The 13656-nt window shown below is 35.4% G+C and overlaps 2 protein-coding genes and 1 long non-coding RNA gene across 4 annotated transcripts; 2 read left to right on the plus strand and 1 right to left on the minus strand.

Moving 5' to 3' along the window:
* Window positions 1-3410: 3410 nt before the first annotated feature.
* LOC110859667 lies at window positions 3411-7431 on the minus strand. 2 transcript variants are annotated; one of them, XR_004837093.1, is made up of 6 exons: window positions 7361-7431; window positions 6510-6772; window positions 5827-5982; window positions 3938-5625; window positions 3612-3712; window positions 3411-3525 (listed from the first exon to the last, which is right to left on the minus strand). It is a non-coding gene; the product is annotated as an uncharacterized LOC110859667 (long non-coding RNA). The 2 variants fall into 2 exon arrangements; XR_002548882.2 differs by having other exon boundaries at window positions 3412-3712.
* On the plus strand, window positions 5048-7370 carry LOC110859666. The gene is made up of 4 exons (XM_022108639.2): window positions 5048-5133; window positions 5542-5643; window positions 5879-5994; window positions 6577-7370. Exons 1-4 carry the CDS (start codon window positions 5116-5118, stop codon window positions 6833-6835), a joined length of 495 nt encoding a protein of 164 aa, XP_021964331.1. The 5' UTR covers window positions 5048-5115; the 3' UTR covers window positions 6836-7370.
* Window positions 7432-8003: 572 nt separating the features above from the next.
* LOC110859676 lies at window positions 8004-9449 on the plus strand. Its single transcript, XM_022108649.2, has 3 exons — window positions 8004-8108; window positions 8170-8245; window positions 8697-9449. Exons 1-3 carry the CDS (start codon window positions 8082-8084, stop codon window positions 9026-9028), a joined length of 435 nt encoding a protein of 144 aa, XP_021964341.1. The 5' UTR covers window positions 8004-8081; the 3' UTR covers window positions 9029-9449.
* The last annotated feature ends 4207 nt before the right edge of the window (window positions 9450-13656 follow it).

Below are 13656 nucleotides of genomic sequence, written 5' to 3' on the forward strand. Positions count from 1 at the left end.
TGAGCTAGTTGGGTGTGAGCAAGTGGTGCGGAACTCGTCTCTGATTTTGTCAATGCCGTAAGCATTAACAGAAATATGGCAAGCATTATTACAAGTCTTAAGGTTTTCGGTTCTAACAAAAAATGTTTCAAAAGAAAAATAAGTCTACACGGTTTGTTTTAAACTGTTCAGTTTCAGTTGCCCGGTTGGTAGCCCTGAATAATTCATTTCACTGCAGACATACTTAAGTAATTAAGAAATATAAAAAAATCTCTAAGAAATATGTATATTATTGTTAAATATTATATGGGCCATGCCATGATATCTGTCGCAGGTAGATGTAAGAAAACAATTCCTTAAAAGCTTTACCCAGGCAGGGCTTGTATGTATGTCGATTCCCTCAAAGCTTTAAGGCAAAGAAGAAAATTTTAAATTAAAAAGCTAGCTACATAAACTTAATTATTTATATACACAAGCACGCTTAAAAATAATGCAAGTAATAGACAAAATTAACTTGATATTATCAAGTTAATTTTGTCTATCAAGTTGATAAATGGTAAAGTTAACTCTGGATCTATGTAGTACGGTTTTCTTAACATACCTACATAACTATAAGTCAGACTGCATTGGCTTGTCAAAAGAGTAATTTTTTAAAAGTGGATGTATGCCCGTACATCTCGTTATGAACGCTTCTATATTAGTCGGTCATAATATTCCAACCATTTGCTAGGAACGAGGACGCTTTACTTAACTATTTGTTCACCTTTCTTATATCGCTTCATTTAAATAAACAACGAATGCCTGAAAAGGTTTTAAAAAATTCCTGTGCAAACATACATACATATCGCTTCCCTTTCATTAAATTAAACTACATAAAACACTCTCTACGTGAATTTCAACCAGCCTCATGCCCTTTGTGCACGCGATTTTGACATATGTATCACGAAACTGACAAACTCTTTGACGAGGTTGATTGAATTTCTCGTCCAATTTCTTAAATTAATTTAACATGGTGTAAAATGTCGGTGAAAAGTAATGCAAAAGTTGAGATGCTACATATTAATAAATAAATTATCAGTTTCGAAAATTCGAATTATAAAAATCATTAAGAAAATGTATTTTTGCGTAATTCATGCAAACAATTTAGCACAAGTGTAAAATTCATAAAAATTGTGTGAATCTACATACTTAACATTAATAAAGTGTCGCAAATCATTTGCATTTTAGTTCCTTGCATTTTTATTTCACATTTGTATTTTCAAATTTAAAAGATCACCCTGAAAAAGCCAATCACCGCGTCAAACACGTCCTTCACGGCTTCCTTAACAAGTCTCCAACCTGCCCGAATTTTGTCCATTATTTCCTGAAACATGTTTTTCACCCAGTTCATCAAATCTCGGAAAAATCCACCCACGCTGGACCAAAAGATGACGACATCTTTTGCTGCTCGGGAGTCAGCGTGGTCAACTCCTCTTTCGCCGCGGTTCTCTGCTCTTCCAGCTGTTTTTGCATTTTGTCGAAAATCTAATCAATTTTTGCTTGGTTTCTTTTCAAAATTTCTGGATCGTTGCCCTCCTCAAGATTCGCGTTAGCCTTCTTCCACTCAAACATGGCCATGAATCGGGCCGAAAACCCGTGGCGGGCTTGGCTTCGGTGCGCCGCGCCGGGAAGTTGCCCAATACTGGCGGCAGCTTGATGCAGTCTTAAGCGCAGAATGGGAAGTGCCGTTGACGTTCCCATCACGGCAACTGTTGCTCTCGGCATCATTGTCGTCAGCTAAACATGAGCAAAATAAGGAAACAAAATACATTTTTGATTTTTAAAGTTTATCCACTCTTAAAAATAGTGTTCCCCTTTTGAATGTTAATTGCATATCTACACTCTAAATTCAGTGAACTATGTAGATATACACAAAGTAAAGAAGCAAAATAAATTTCGATTTTCAGGCTACACTCTTAAAAGTAAGGTTCCACTTTCGAAAGCTAAATGTATTCGATGCATATTAACTAAACTGCTGAACATTGCCCGCGGAAGCCGTGTGGGCATCCTGCAACGTTAACTTTGTTGGATAGGGAGCTGAGGAGTTTATGTAGCCTGGGAATACCGAGTAACTTTGGGGATATTGTCCCTACACATGCTTCCGCAGCCACTGGTACGAAATAAATCCGGGCTAACGTTTACTTAATAAAGATTAAAGTTCACTCTGGATTTATCATGTATTTAGTTTAATTCAGGTCTCAATTTAACCGCCCGACGACAATATGGCTTTCGTAAATTACTAAATAGTTTCTCCAATCATGAAATGATTTCAAACTGAAGTTTCAACTACTTCTTTTTCAAAAACTTTTTCAATTTGCTATTTTTTTATTTTATTTACTTAAAGTTGTTGCAAAATAAATATGTAAGTCGCATATTTTATGATGATTGGCAATATTATTAATTTTGGTTGGAGTTAACTTTATGGTGTAAGACAACATCGTGTAAATATTATTTATTTGAAATTTACTACTTAAAATCGTACCATTATTTTTAAAAGTGTGTACAATTTCTTACCAATTTATTTTTACCAAAATTTCGAAAGATGATACTTAGAAAGAAATATTTTTGAAGTTATCTATCTGGAGAGAGAGTGTATCGCTTAATGTACTCGGTGGGATATAAATATTCATTTATTTCTTAGGTTGTTCATGACATGCGGTGTTAACATGAGTGAATATGTCAATGTAATGCATAACGAACTTACAAACATGCAAGTCCTTAAGACAACTTTTGACATTGGAAAGAAATACGTACGATTCCTACATATGTACATTGAGAATATGGGAATAGACGAGATTTCATCGTTTCTCTGACTCATCCACGTGCTCATGAGTGAAATAATGGATCCCATAAATCTCATGGGTTCATGAAATCCAGTCGATTCCCATATTCTTCGTCTGTATTTTTTTATGAAAGAAATAATATTATATTTTTATGCATGAATGCATATTGCAAACAAGTGGATCATACTCGTAAAAATAGATCAAAATGAATAAAATGAAATTCTAGAAGGGGTGAATTTCGGATAAGATTTACACATTATGCTACTGAAAATGTGGGAAAAAACGGGATTTCATCGTTTTTCTGAGTCATTCACTTGTTCGTGAGTGAATGGATTGCATAGAGCTCATGAATTCATGAAATTTCCTGTAATTTACCATGCTTGTAGTCTAAATATGTTTCTCTTTGCACATAAAATATCCTCAATATTATTTTTATGCTTGCACTGTTTTTTTTACAAAAGTGTACAAAATTTATAAAAATGAATCATAATGCGCGAAAATGGATGAAATGCAGTATTTGAAGCATGGATGTTGAAAAAAGCGGATAAAATTCATAAAAATGGGTAAAAATGAGTGAAATTCAATTCGTGCAGGGGAACTTCGTAAATACATATTTTACAGAAATTTTAAATTTATTCTGCAATGCATTCATGATCATGTGGACTGGATGCAGTCTCATGAGTCAGATGAACTATGAAATCCAGTCTAATCCCATGTTCTTAATCTGCATACATATGTATGTTTGTAGCAGTTGTATGCAAATCTGTCGTATCTGTATATATTTATGTGAAGAGTATCTTGCTTAAGAACCTGTATGTAAATTTATTGTGCATCATACTCATTCACTTATGAGCAAGTGAATACCATCTCATGAGTCAGAAAAACGGTGAAATCCAGTCTGTTCCCATATCCTACGTAAAGGGTACAAACATAAATATGTATATTTTATCCCTTATCTTAACAACTCGTATGTACATATGTAATTTGATTGCCGTTTATTGGGGGACGTCCATAAATTAGGTAACGCGAGAAGGGGGAGGGGGACTATGTTAACAATGACGTCAAAAGAGGAGGGGGAGTCTAAAAACTCGCGATTTTTGCGTTACATAATTCATGCACGGCCCCTTGACCCTTACCTTCTACAAACAAACCAGCCTTTTCCGTTCATGCACATGAAGATCCAAAAGCCGTCTTAATATCTGAATGAGCCTTTAATATAATTAATGACACACTAGTTTTACGAAAATGAAATTTGCACACAATGATAAAAAAGCACTGCATAATACCGTTCCGTGGTTATGAAATATTTACCACGGAGCATCAAACTACTACATTATTAGAAATGGGGTTACGATTATAAACAAAAAGTAAACGTATTTATATGATTCTACCACCGTGGTTATGAATTTGTCACCAACTGATTATATATTTATTAGCTCTGGTAACAATTTCACACCAAGTCAGTGAAACTTGATAATTAGCGGGTGACAATTATAACCCCTCGATGACAAATTTATAACCACAGTGGTAGAGTTACATACGTCCCTTTTTGGTTATAATCATAACCCCATTTCTAAGAGTGTACCACTCGAATAATAATGTTGTGGCAATGAAAAATTTCATACCAATAAGAAAACTATTACCAATCTGATAGTACGATGGTGCCAAAGCTATACCAGCAACATTTTTATTGCTAGGTAGATACGTACATGTTTAAGTCTACCAAACTTTTTACAGTGCCACTGCTGAGTTAATTTGGGACAAAAAATCTATCGTTTTTGAAAAAAAGGTTTTGCTAGACTTGCAAAATTTTGAAAGACTTCTGACCTTATGTCCCTCATTCACCCACATATCAGAGCATACAGACCTATGTACCTTCAGGTACATGTTTAATCTAATTCCTTAATTGCAACCGGTTATTAAGGCAGACAGACTGACCAAATGACATGATGGACTTACATATTTTCAAATATGCATAAACATGTACCTATCACATTTCAAGATATATTGACCCAAATAACATAATTTTGAGATAAGACGAGACAATTCAACTATGTATTTAATCTCAGAACAACATCATTACGAGACATTGTCTCTCGATCATCTATCATCTCGATCATCTAAACTTGATTTTAAAAAGGACACACATCTCAACATTGTATCGAAATCAGTTCGTTTCATGCTACCTATTTATTTGTCACAAAGTGTTTAAAGTGAATGCACTCATTTTTTGACAGTCACTGTAACCTCGAGTCCGACACGTAATCAAATCGCTAAAAAATATTTGATACTTTCAAAATATACAGTACAAAAAATGACTCAAATAAAAATGGTAAGACTGGAATAAAATTTAAAATGCATATACATACATAAAATTGAAATCTTCTGTACATAGTCGTGCAGGTATAAAACTTATTCCTGCTTGGTGTTAAAATTATTCCGGGCCATAATATGTAATTTGTTACCAAAATGGTAAAACCTTACGTAATTTATTATTACGTTGTATAAAGTACTTAGGTATACACAAATACTTGCCACTTTGGTAGAGTCATACTTATCTGAATACTGCTTTGTATTATTTTTCAACAGTATTTCTAAGAGTGTATTTATGTAATTCCTTCCTCTTACTCTCGCGGGTTCGCTAATTTTAATACCAAAATTACGACCGAACATACAAAGAAAAATATTTGCTACATATTTAGTTTTTTTTTTAAATAATATTTGTTTTGCATGTGTATAGGTCGTCCTGCTAACCTGTCTCTCATCAAATTTAGTGTATTCCTTCCGACTTGAAAATGAAAACCATCCCTCCAGAACTCCAACCCTAGAAAATGCGGAACAAGTAATCCAACTTTTTAATGAATAAGTTTAAGAAAATGTGCATGTTTCGCAAGTAATAATGATTTTCTTTCGAATGCTAAATTTTTTCAATCTTTGTTTTTAACTTTTGTCAACATATTTAAAACCTAAGATCTTTGTGATTTTTACCTTTTAAACTACAAAACTTAAACTACTAGTAACTAACCAAATTCTGCATATGATGATGGATTGAATTCAATAATGATTTTCTTTCGCAGCCACAATCTCATTTTCCGGAGGGATCAGTACCAAACGTCGCGCATCCAAATGCCAAAGATTCATTTGGAACGAATCGGAAGTCCAGGCAGATGCCATTCATCATCTACGGGGGATGGTAAGTCGGCATATATTTTTGTAAGATTTGGCACACGAAAACAAGCGCATTAGTTTTAAGGTCCGATTGTCGTCAGGTTTTGAATTTTTGCGCCTCAGTCGTCGCTATACGCATTCAAATGGCGATTTGGAGACCTGTTAATCTTGTTATAAAAATTTTTGACTTAATTCCATCGACAATTTTTAGATTTCAAAGTTATTTCCAAGGCTACAATTTTGATTCTTTTGTTTCAATATTAAAAAATATTTAATTTTTGGCTACTATTTCTTATTATTTTCAACATTTATGTACATATGTTGAACATATGTAATGGAAAACCGAAATTATCTTATTTATATTTTCTCATGGGAGAAAAATCGAAATTCCAATCTCTTAACAAAGTTTTCATTGTGTAAAAAAAAACACACAAACAAGTTTCAAAATCACCATTCGAGTACAGATCATCGCAATATATGGAAAGTTTAGAGATAAATTCAAATTCAAAACCCGAATACAATGGAACCTTAACAATATACCTATTTATTCGTCAATGAGATTTCTTCTAGTCTGGAGGATATTAAAAAGTTATCCCAATTTTTTCAGCTCAGCAAACAGTGGTTTTGGATATGGCGCGCGATCCTCCCCGAACGCTGGAGATATTCCAGAACATCTTCGCTGGTGTTATCAAAGATTTGGGAATGATTGTTTGAAAATTCTGCGAATGTGTCAGCTTGATAGTTACTGCCGAAGCCGAGAATGCGCTCAGGGTGATACGGACTGTGCCATTCATGTCCTACAACTATATTCTGGTTATACATCGGAACGACTGTTTGGCCCCTATCAGTTCTACCCCTTTCGTTAGGGTTAGCATTTTATAATTATGATTTAATCGTTTAATTAAGTATGAGACTTTTTTGCATGCAAAGCTTATTGCGAAAGAAAGACCAAACCATAGACGCGCCATAGAAAAGTGATACAAAAAGCTAAACTGTCTAATTTTCTAATTGTCTAAATTGTCTAATTGTCTAATTGTCTAAATCTGATTGTCTAATTTTAATGGACAAACCATAAGGTTGTCGGGATCTATTATGATGCGGACATTATTTAAAAAAAATAGGAGTAAGAATTATATCTATGTAGGTAATTTAATTGCTATGTCTTCATTTAAAAATAAATTTAAAAACAACTGGATGTAAAATTTTTATTTTGTAAAGTATTTATGTGGATAGCTCTAAAGTAACTCTGAAGATAACCCTAAAGTAGATACCTCTTTCTGACGGAATATATAAGTACGGGTGACCAACATTGTCGTTCGTAACAGTGTCGTTTCGTTTCATAACATAACTAATAAAGTAATATAAAGCTTAAAAAAATAAATCGTACGTACGTGAACAGAATATTCGTGGTGAAATGGGCAGAATTGTATGAGTTGATTGACACCGGAACACATATTTATATATATGTACTTTGTGAATATTTCACTTGCACCACTTGTTCAAATTTAAGCCAAACTGTGACTCGAAGCTTATTTTTACATATTTTTTGTTCGACCTAATTAACATGCATATTGCATGCCTTTACAAATTCAGCTTGACGAAAAACACCATAAAGTCGGCCTGCCCTCATGTACTTTGTGGAGTGACCAGACTACTCATTAATAGAGATAGCCAAGCCAACGGCGGTAGCAGATTAAAGGCTAATTGCCGACCGCCTTGTCCCCATACGTTAAACGCATCGACGAAATCTGCCTCGTGGGGCCATCCAAAAATTACGTCATCAAAGATATTTGCACCCACCGACCCAAAATAAAAATCTTAACGGATACTGAATTTTAACCAAGGAAAGATAGGAAGACAAAACCACTCAGCTAATAAAATGGTGACTTAATCGATGTACGCTATCCATAAATTCCTCCCGTACATTTATTTCGTTCCGTTGCTAACTTAAACCAGGTCACAACTGTGACAACAAGTCACTTTCTTTCTTTGTATTTGCCTAAGTAAAACCGCTAAAAGATAAATTAGATCAATCACAACGATATAAAAGGAATCCAAATTCTCCTTCTTTTAGTTTACACAAAAGTACGTACAAATTTGCAAGCCGTCATCATGCTCAATCTGCCCGCTTTCGTTTGCGTAAGGTTTTCGTTAGCTTGATTAAAATTTCGAAAATTGCTCATCTTTAATTAATTTTTAGGTTTCACTCCTCGCCGTCTCTTTTGGCCGTGTGGAGGCAGTAGCAATGCGGTCGCCGAGAAGTTTAACTACGTTAGGTAACCAACCAATAAAGATTACACTCTTAAAAATAGGTTAACCTTTCCAAAAATTAATGCATTCTGAATTCCGTATTAAGTAAACTACATTCAATCAAAAGTACGATTAACTTTTGATTAAAATTTCACCGGATTAAAGTAGTTTAGTTTGCTTAATACAGAATAAAGAGTGACTTTAATGTTCAAAAAGGTATCACTATTTTTAAGAGTGTACCCATATACTCCCCATTCGCACATGGTTCAAATTTCACAGAAATTAAGAATTCTTCGCTATTGTGAGTATCAAAGGTCCCCGTCAACTTGCATCGAGTTAATTACGAAATATATAAATGGGGGTATTTGAAACAGCGGTGTAGTTTCTGAGAAATCATAATTTCTGTGAAAGTTCAACTGCATGAGAATCAATACTATGTCCATAACTGAATTTAAACTCTTTTAAATCCAATTTTAGCGCCAAGTTTGATCAACCCCAAGGTGAAAACAACCGTTGCTTCCGCCGCGGCGGCCGCAGTTTGTCCAGCGCCATCCATCTGCAACAGTAGAAACTGCTGTTCGTACTACTGCAACACGGCGACTGATCCTTGTCTCATGATCACTGGGAAACCATTCTGCGTCGACGCAGTGAATGGGCCTTATAATGCGCCGACCTGCACGGAAACCAGGTGCCTCGGCTGCGCCGTGAACTCCATTCCGTGCGGAAATTTAGATTGTGCTACGATTGTCGCGCCCGCTATGGTGTGCGACTTTAGCAGCATTAGGGGGCCCCTACCGCAAGTGGGATAGATCAAAAAGTTAATTAAGACGTTTATTATTCTAATAAATAATTAGGACAAGTTCATGGAAATAAAAAGGCTAAAGTTACTAAGGTCTGTTCATAAAAAATAAGATCTAATTTTGTGTTTGGTACGGTGAAATCGGTATTTTCTAAATAAACTGGCCTTAATTATTGTAAAAAGTAAATATTGTAAACTAAATTGGATTTCATAAAAGTATTTCGTACCATTATTTCATCCTAGATAATGAAAATTAAAGTTCAGCATAGTAAAACGCTAGGTTTCTAAAATATAAATATGTATATACTTATATTCACATTTCTCCAACCAATTTTCCTGGTTATCCAGAATTTTAAAATTTTGAAAATATTTTATGGTAAAATTAAAAATGTTAGCTGTAACTTTAGAATAAAGATTTTTATTTCAGTTATTATCATTGCATACACATTACACGAATTACACATCACTTTAGAATAAAGATGTTTTCACATATGTGACCAAATGATTCTTTATTAAGGGCATGAAAATAGATAAATCGTATTGAAGGATTGGTCGACGAGATGATAAAGTTTATGAAACTAACAATCTACTCAAACCGATTTTTTCCTGATTATTTTTTTCCGAAATCTATCTATTTCATATAAAGCTAAACTCGTTTTCAAAGTTAAGTTAAAACTCACTTGCAATGTTCCTGATGAATCCTAGATTCAGTATCAGTGTTTCTGAGTATCCGCATGATACTAGAACGACTCAAAGTATGTACATAAATCCGGATTCGTACGTTAAACGATCAAAATAAAAAGGAACATTTGGCACCTTGTGGGCAAAAAAGGGCCAGATTTTTCATCGCCAATATGAAATCTGCAAGGCGAAACTTTTTGTTTATTTGCGTGGTTTACTACTTTAATGCACACAAATTACTATAAGTTAATTGCTTTTCAGAGTTTTCAGGATCTTAAAAGAACTTAAATAATTCAAGAACTCTGTATCTAGACTTACAAATATAATGTGTAATTACCAGGGTTGAGTCGTGCCATAGATTTTGAAACGATCCTCTTTTGGGTTAAAAATAAGACTCGGTTTGACCCGATCCGAGTTTTGATTTAAAAAAACCGACCCGAACCGTTTTTTGGACATTAAAAAAACCTTATCCTTTTTAAACGGATCGGGCCAAGAATCACCCGAAAAAACGGGCTCCCCGCTCAACTCTGGTGATTGCTATAATAATATTATCTAAAGGGTGGCCCAAATGTATCTCCCGACTTTTTCTTTCAATAGAACTACAGCCTATTTTTTAAAATGATGTGACTCAACGAATCAAAAGCTTTCTCGCACATACATTAGTGTTTGGTCTTTCAACAAGTCACCTTAACAATGTCCTGAATGCTTTACTTGAAATTCTGCGATAATTTTTCCAAGCAGGTTTTTGCTAATTACATCGTTGTACTACTTTCACCACGAACTCCATTGTTTTGCGTGGTTTTAAATCTTTGTGCGTGCCCTCCTCAACTATGGACCATTGGTTCTTGAAAACACCCATGTCCGGAATTTTATCGGACCACACCCCCTTGATCCACACCATTGAATCTTGCAACTAAACAAGCTTATTTTTGCATTTACTTAATATGTGAGCTACAGGCCGGCCCTGCATGGAAACTTATTCGCATGCCTTTGGAAATAATTCATTACTACTAGTGCTATCAAGGTGTATAGGTGTCATTTCTTATACATTATTCTTAAAAGTGCTATTGTCATTATGGAATAATGCCAATAGTGGTTACACTACGCACATGAAAACCACTGGCAACCATAACTTTCAAGCACAATTCCTGCAGACGCATCCATGGTACATCCGATTTTTTGACCGTTTTGAATAGTGCATTTTATGTGTGCATCACTAGATATAACTCGATCGGGGATTCATCGGTTAAGACGATATGCGGGCAGGATTCTTTAGCTTGATTTTTTCGCATAAATGACCAGTTTTTTTTAACAATTTCCTATTTTTTTATTAATATAATAATTATTTTTAATATTAATTATTAATTTTTCTAAATCTAAGAAATTTTTGTTACTCCGTAGCGTTACTGCTTTCTTAGCACATCCAAAATTCTCTGAATTTTCTTGTGCTTTTAATTGGTGCACAAGTAACGTTTGTGTCTAAAGTTTATCACGTTCATAATTAACCCTTAGTATTGGACCTCTCATGGTAAAATTTTCAAATTGAAATATTCAGTGGTTCAGAAATGACAGCCGATTTTCATCTTGAATTCGTGCAAAAAAATCATCGGGAGATACATTTGGGCCACCCTTTATAAATAAATGAATAAAATCAAATGTTTACTTACTACAATAAGAAAATCCCTAGATGCATTCAATTTGTACTCAAAATAAAATAATACCTAAACGTTAAGTAAAAAATCGTTATTCAGCATTCCTGAGAAATTACACACCCGCACAGCACAATTTTTTGCGTCATTTAAAATTATGTAGCAGGTTCATAAAAATACGCTTTTCCAAATAATTGGGGGGGGGAGGGTATAGAACATCGCGATTTTTGTGTTACGTACCTAATTTATGGACGGCCCCTGTATCAAATGTGGGTTTAATAAAATCAACTGCTTGGAATCCAAAGGTATTACAATTAGTTGATATGCATACATATATATATTCACACCATGTAAAAACGAGCAATGCAACCAAGCTTTTTGAATTATTTGTGTACACACACGTCGTTTCACTTCACCTCCGCCCGTAATATCATAATAAAGGCAACTAACGTCAAGATTACAAAAAGCTATCTGAGCAAAATCAAAGTCCATAAACTAAGATTTTAAACCAAGGCGTAAAAACCAACACCAAATTACAAACCAACACAAAAGGAAAGGATTCATACGTGCTGCAAGAAATTGTTGAAGAAAATTTGGGGACAAGTGGTCATCATGGACGATGAGCCCTACGTCACCGTTGACCCTTAAAATCTTTCGGGAAAACACTTTTAACATTACTCTGACCCTTCTGAAGCAAAATTTGAAGACCAAATCCGGAAGGAAGACAAATTCCCCAAAAAATATCTAGATAATTTGGCAATTTAACTCCAGCGCCGGCCACGTTTCCGATCCCGTCATTTTAGAAGGGACTGTAAACCAAGAGGTTTATCTGAAGTAATGCGTTACAGGGGGATTGGAAACGTTTATTACCAACTATCATAAAAAATAAAGTTTTCTTTTGGCCTGACCTCGCAAGGTTCCATGACGCCAAAAAGGTCACTTACAATGGAGGCGCAAACCATGTTCAGCCCAGATAATTTTTTGACCTTATTAGTTTGAAAGAGCAAGTCTTTACAAACAACATTTCAAATGCAAATTTCAGCACGTTATGGGCGCGGCAAGTTCGAAAAAACGCACGAAGTTGAGCTCGCGCTGGGCATTGCCCGAAAAATCGTGCGTTTTTGCGAACTTGCGGCGCCCATAACGTGCTGAAATTTGCGCATCTGCCCAAGTGCCGAGCCAAATGTTGTTTGTAAAGACTTGCTCTTTCAAACTAATAAGGTCAAAAAATTAACTGGGCTGAACATGGTTCGCGCCTCCATTGTTATTACCGACATCTGAAAAAAAATTGAATTTGTGCCAAAAAATGAAAACCCACTAAATTTTCCTCAACCGCGACCAATTGAGAAATTCTGGGCGCTGACTAAATCCAAATATTCTAAGCTTTCAGAAACGCCAGATACCTTACGAAAATTTAAGAACAAATGGAAGAAAATCAGCTTGAAAGTACGTGCGGTCTATGGGCGGAATTTGATGCAAAATCTGAAGAAGAAAATGCAGTCTATAGCACATTGCGGAATTGAATCATTAAAATTTGAACTGTATGGCAATCCAGACCCTTTGGTGGTAAACATATGCAACTTTTTTGAAATTGCATTAACTGTGTGTAAAGTTATGAGCATTTTATTGCGTCAGTCGGCGACGTTAGTGGACATTCTTTACACAGAAATCAAACTTTACGAGAAATCACAGGTTGTGAAAATCCCAGAAATCACATCTAAATCACAAAGTATTATCTATATTATAAGCTGGAAATGTTTGTCTGCAACGGAAGTGAAAGTAAATGTTATGCAACGGAAGTGAAAGTAAATGTTCCGCAACGGAAGTGAAAGCAGGGAAAGTTAAATTTCGAATGGCGCGAAAATTCAAAAATGTTAATTTTAAAAATAAATATCAGAAGATGGGTCGTTGGTGCCTTATGGTGGTTATACATGGTGTGGCAGCCTGATGTGGTTATCGTGTTGCGGGGTCCTGGTGGTGGTTATCGTAGCGTGGCGGCTTGGTGGTGGTTACGTTAGGAGTGGTTATCTGATTGTGCTTATCTTGAGGGCTTTCTGATGGTGGTTGTCTCGAAAGTGGTTATCTGGTGGTGGTTATCCGGGTGTGGCTGCTGCGGTTATCGGGGTGTGGCGGCATGGTGGTGGTTATCGGAGCGTGACGGCCTGGTGGCGGTTATGTTGGGATTGGTTATCTTGAGGTCTTTCTGGTGGTGGTTATCAGGGTGTGGCTGCCTCACGGTGGGTATCTGGGAGTGGTTATTTGATGGATTGTCGTTTGGGTGTGGTTGCCAATGCAGATAATTGCCAAT

This window comes from Folsomia candida, unplaced genomic scaffold (genome assembly GCF_002217175.1).
Source record: "Folsomia candida strain VU population unplaced genomic scaffold, ASM221717v1 Fcan01_Sc027, whole genome shotgun sequence".
Lineage (NCBI taxonomy): Eukaryota > Metazoa > Arthropoda > Collembola > Entomobryomorpha > Isotomidae > Folsomia > Folsomia candida.

What these genes read in the sequence shown, in the direction of transcription:
- LOC110859676 (XM_022108649.2), top strand. Translation starts at nt 8,082, where the DNA reads ATGCTCAATCTGCCCGCTTTCGTTTGC. An exon ending in ATCTGCCCGCTTTCGTTTGC is followed by an intron (nt 8,109 to 8,169) that starts GTAAGGTTTTCG and finishes ATTAATTTTTAG; the next exon opens with GTTTCACTCCTCGCCGTCTC. An exon ending in GAGAAGTTTAACTACGTTAG is followed by an intron (nt 8,246 to 8,696) that starts GTAACCAACCAA and finishes ATCCAATTTTAG; the next exon opens with CGCCAAGTTTGATCAACCCC.
- LOC110859666 (XM_022108639.2), top strand. An exon ending in CCCTAGAAAATGCGGAACAA is followed by an intron (nt 5,644 to 5,878) that starts GTAATCCAACTT and finishes TTTCTTTCGCAG; the next exon opens with CCACAATCTCATTTTCCGGA. An exon ending in TTCATCATCTACGGGGGATG is followed by an intron (nt 5,995 to 6,576) that starts GTAAGTCGGCAT and finishes CAATTTTTTCAG; the next exon opens with CTCAGCAAACAGTGGTTTTG.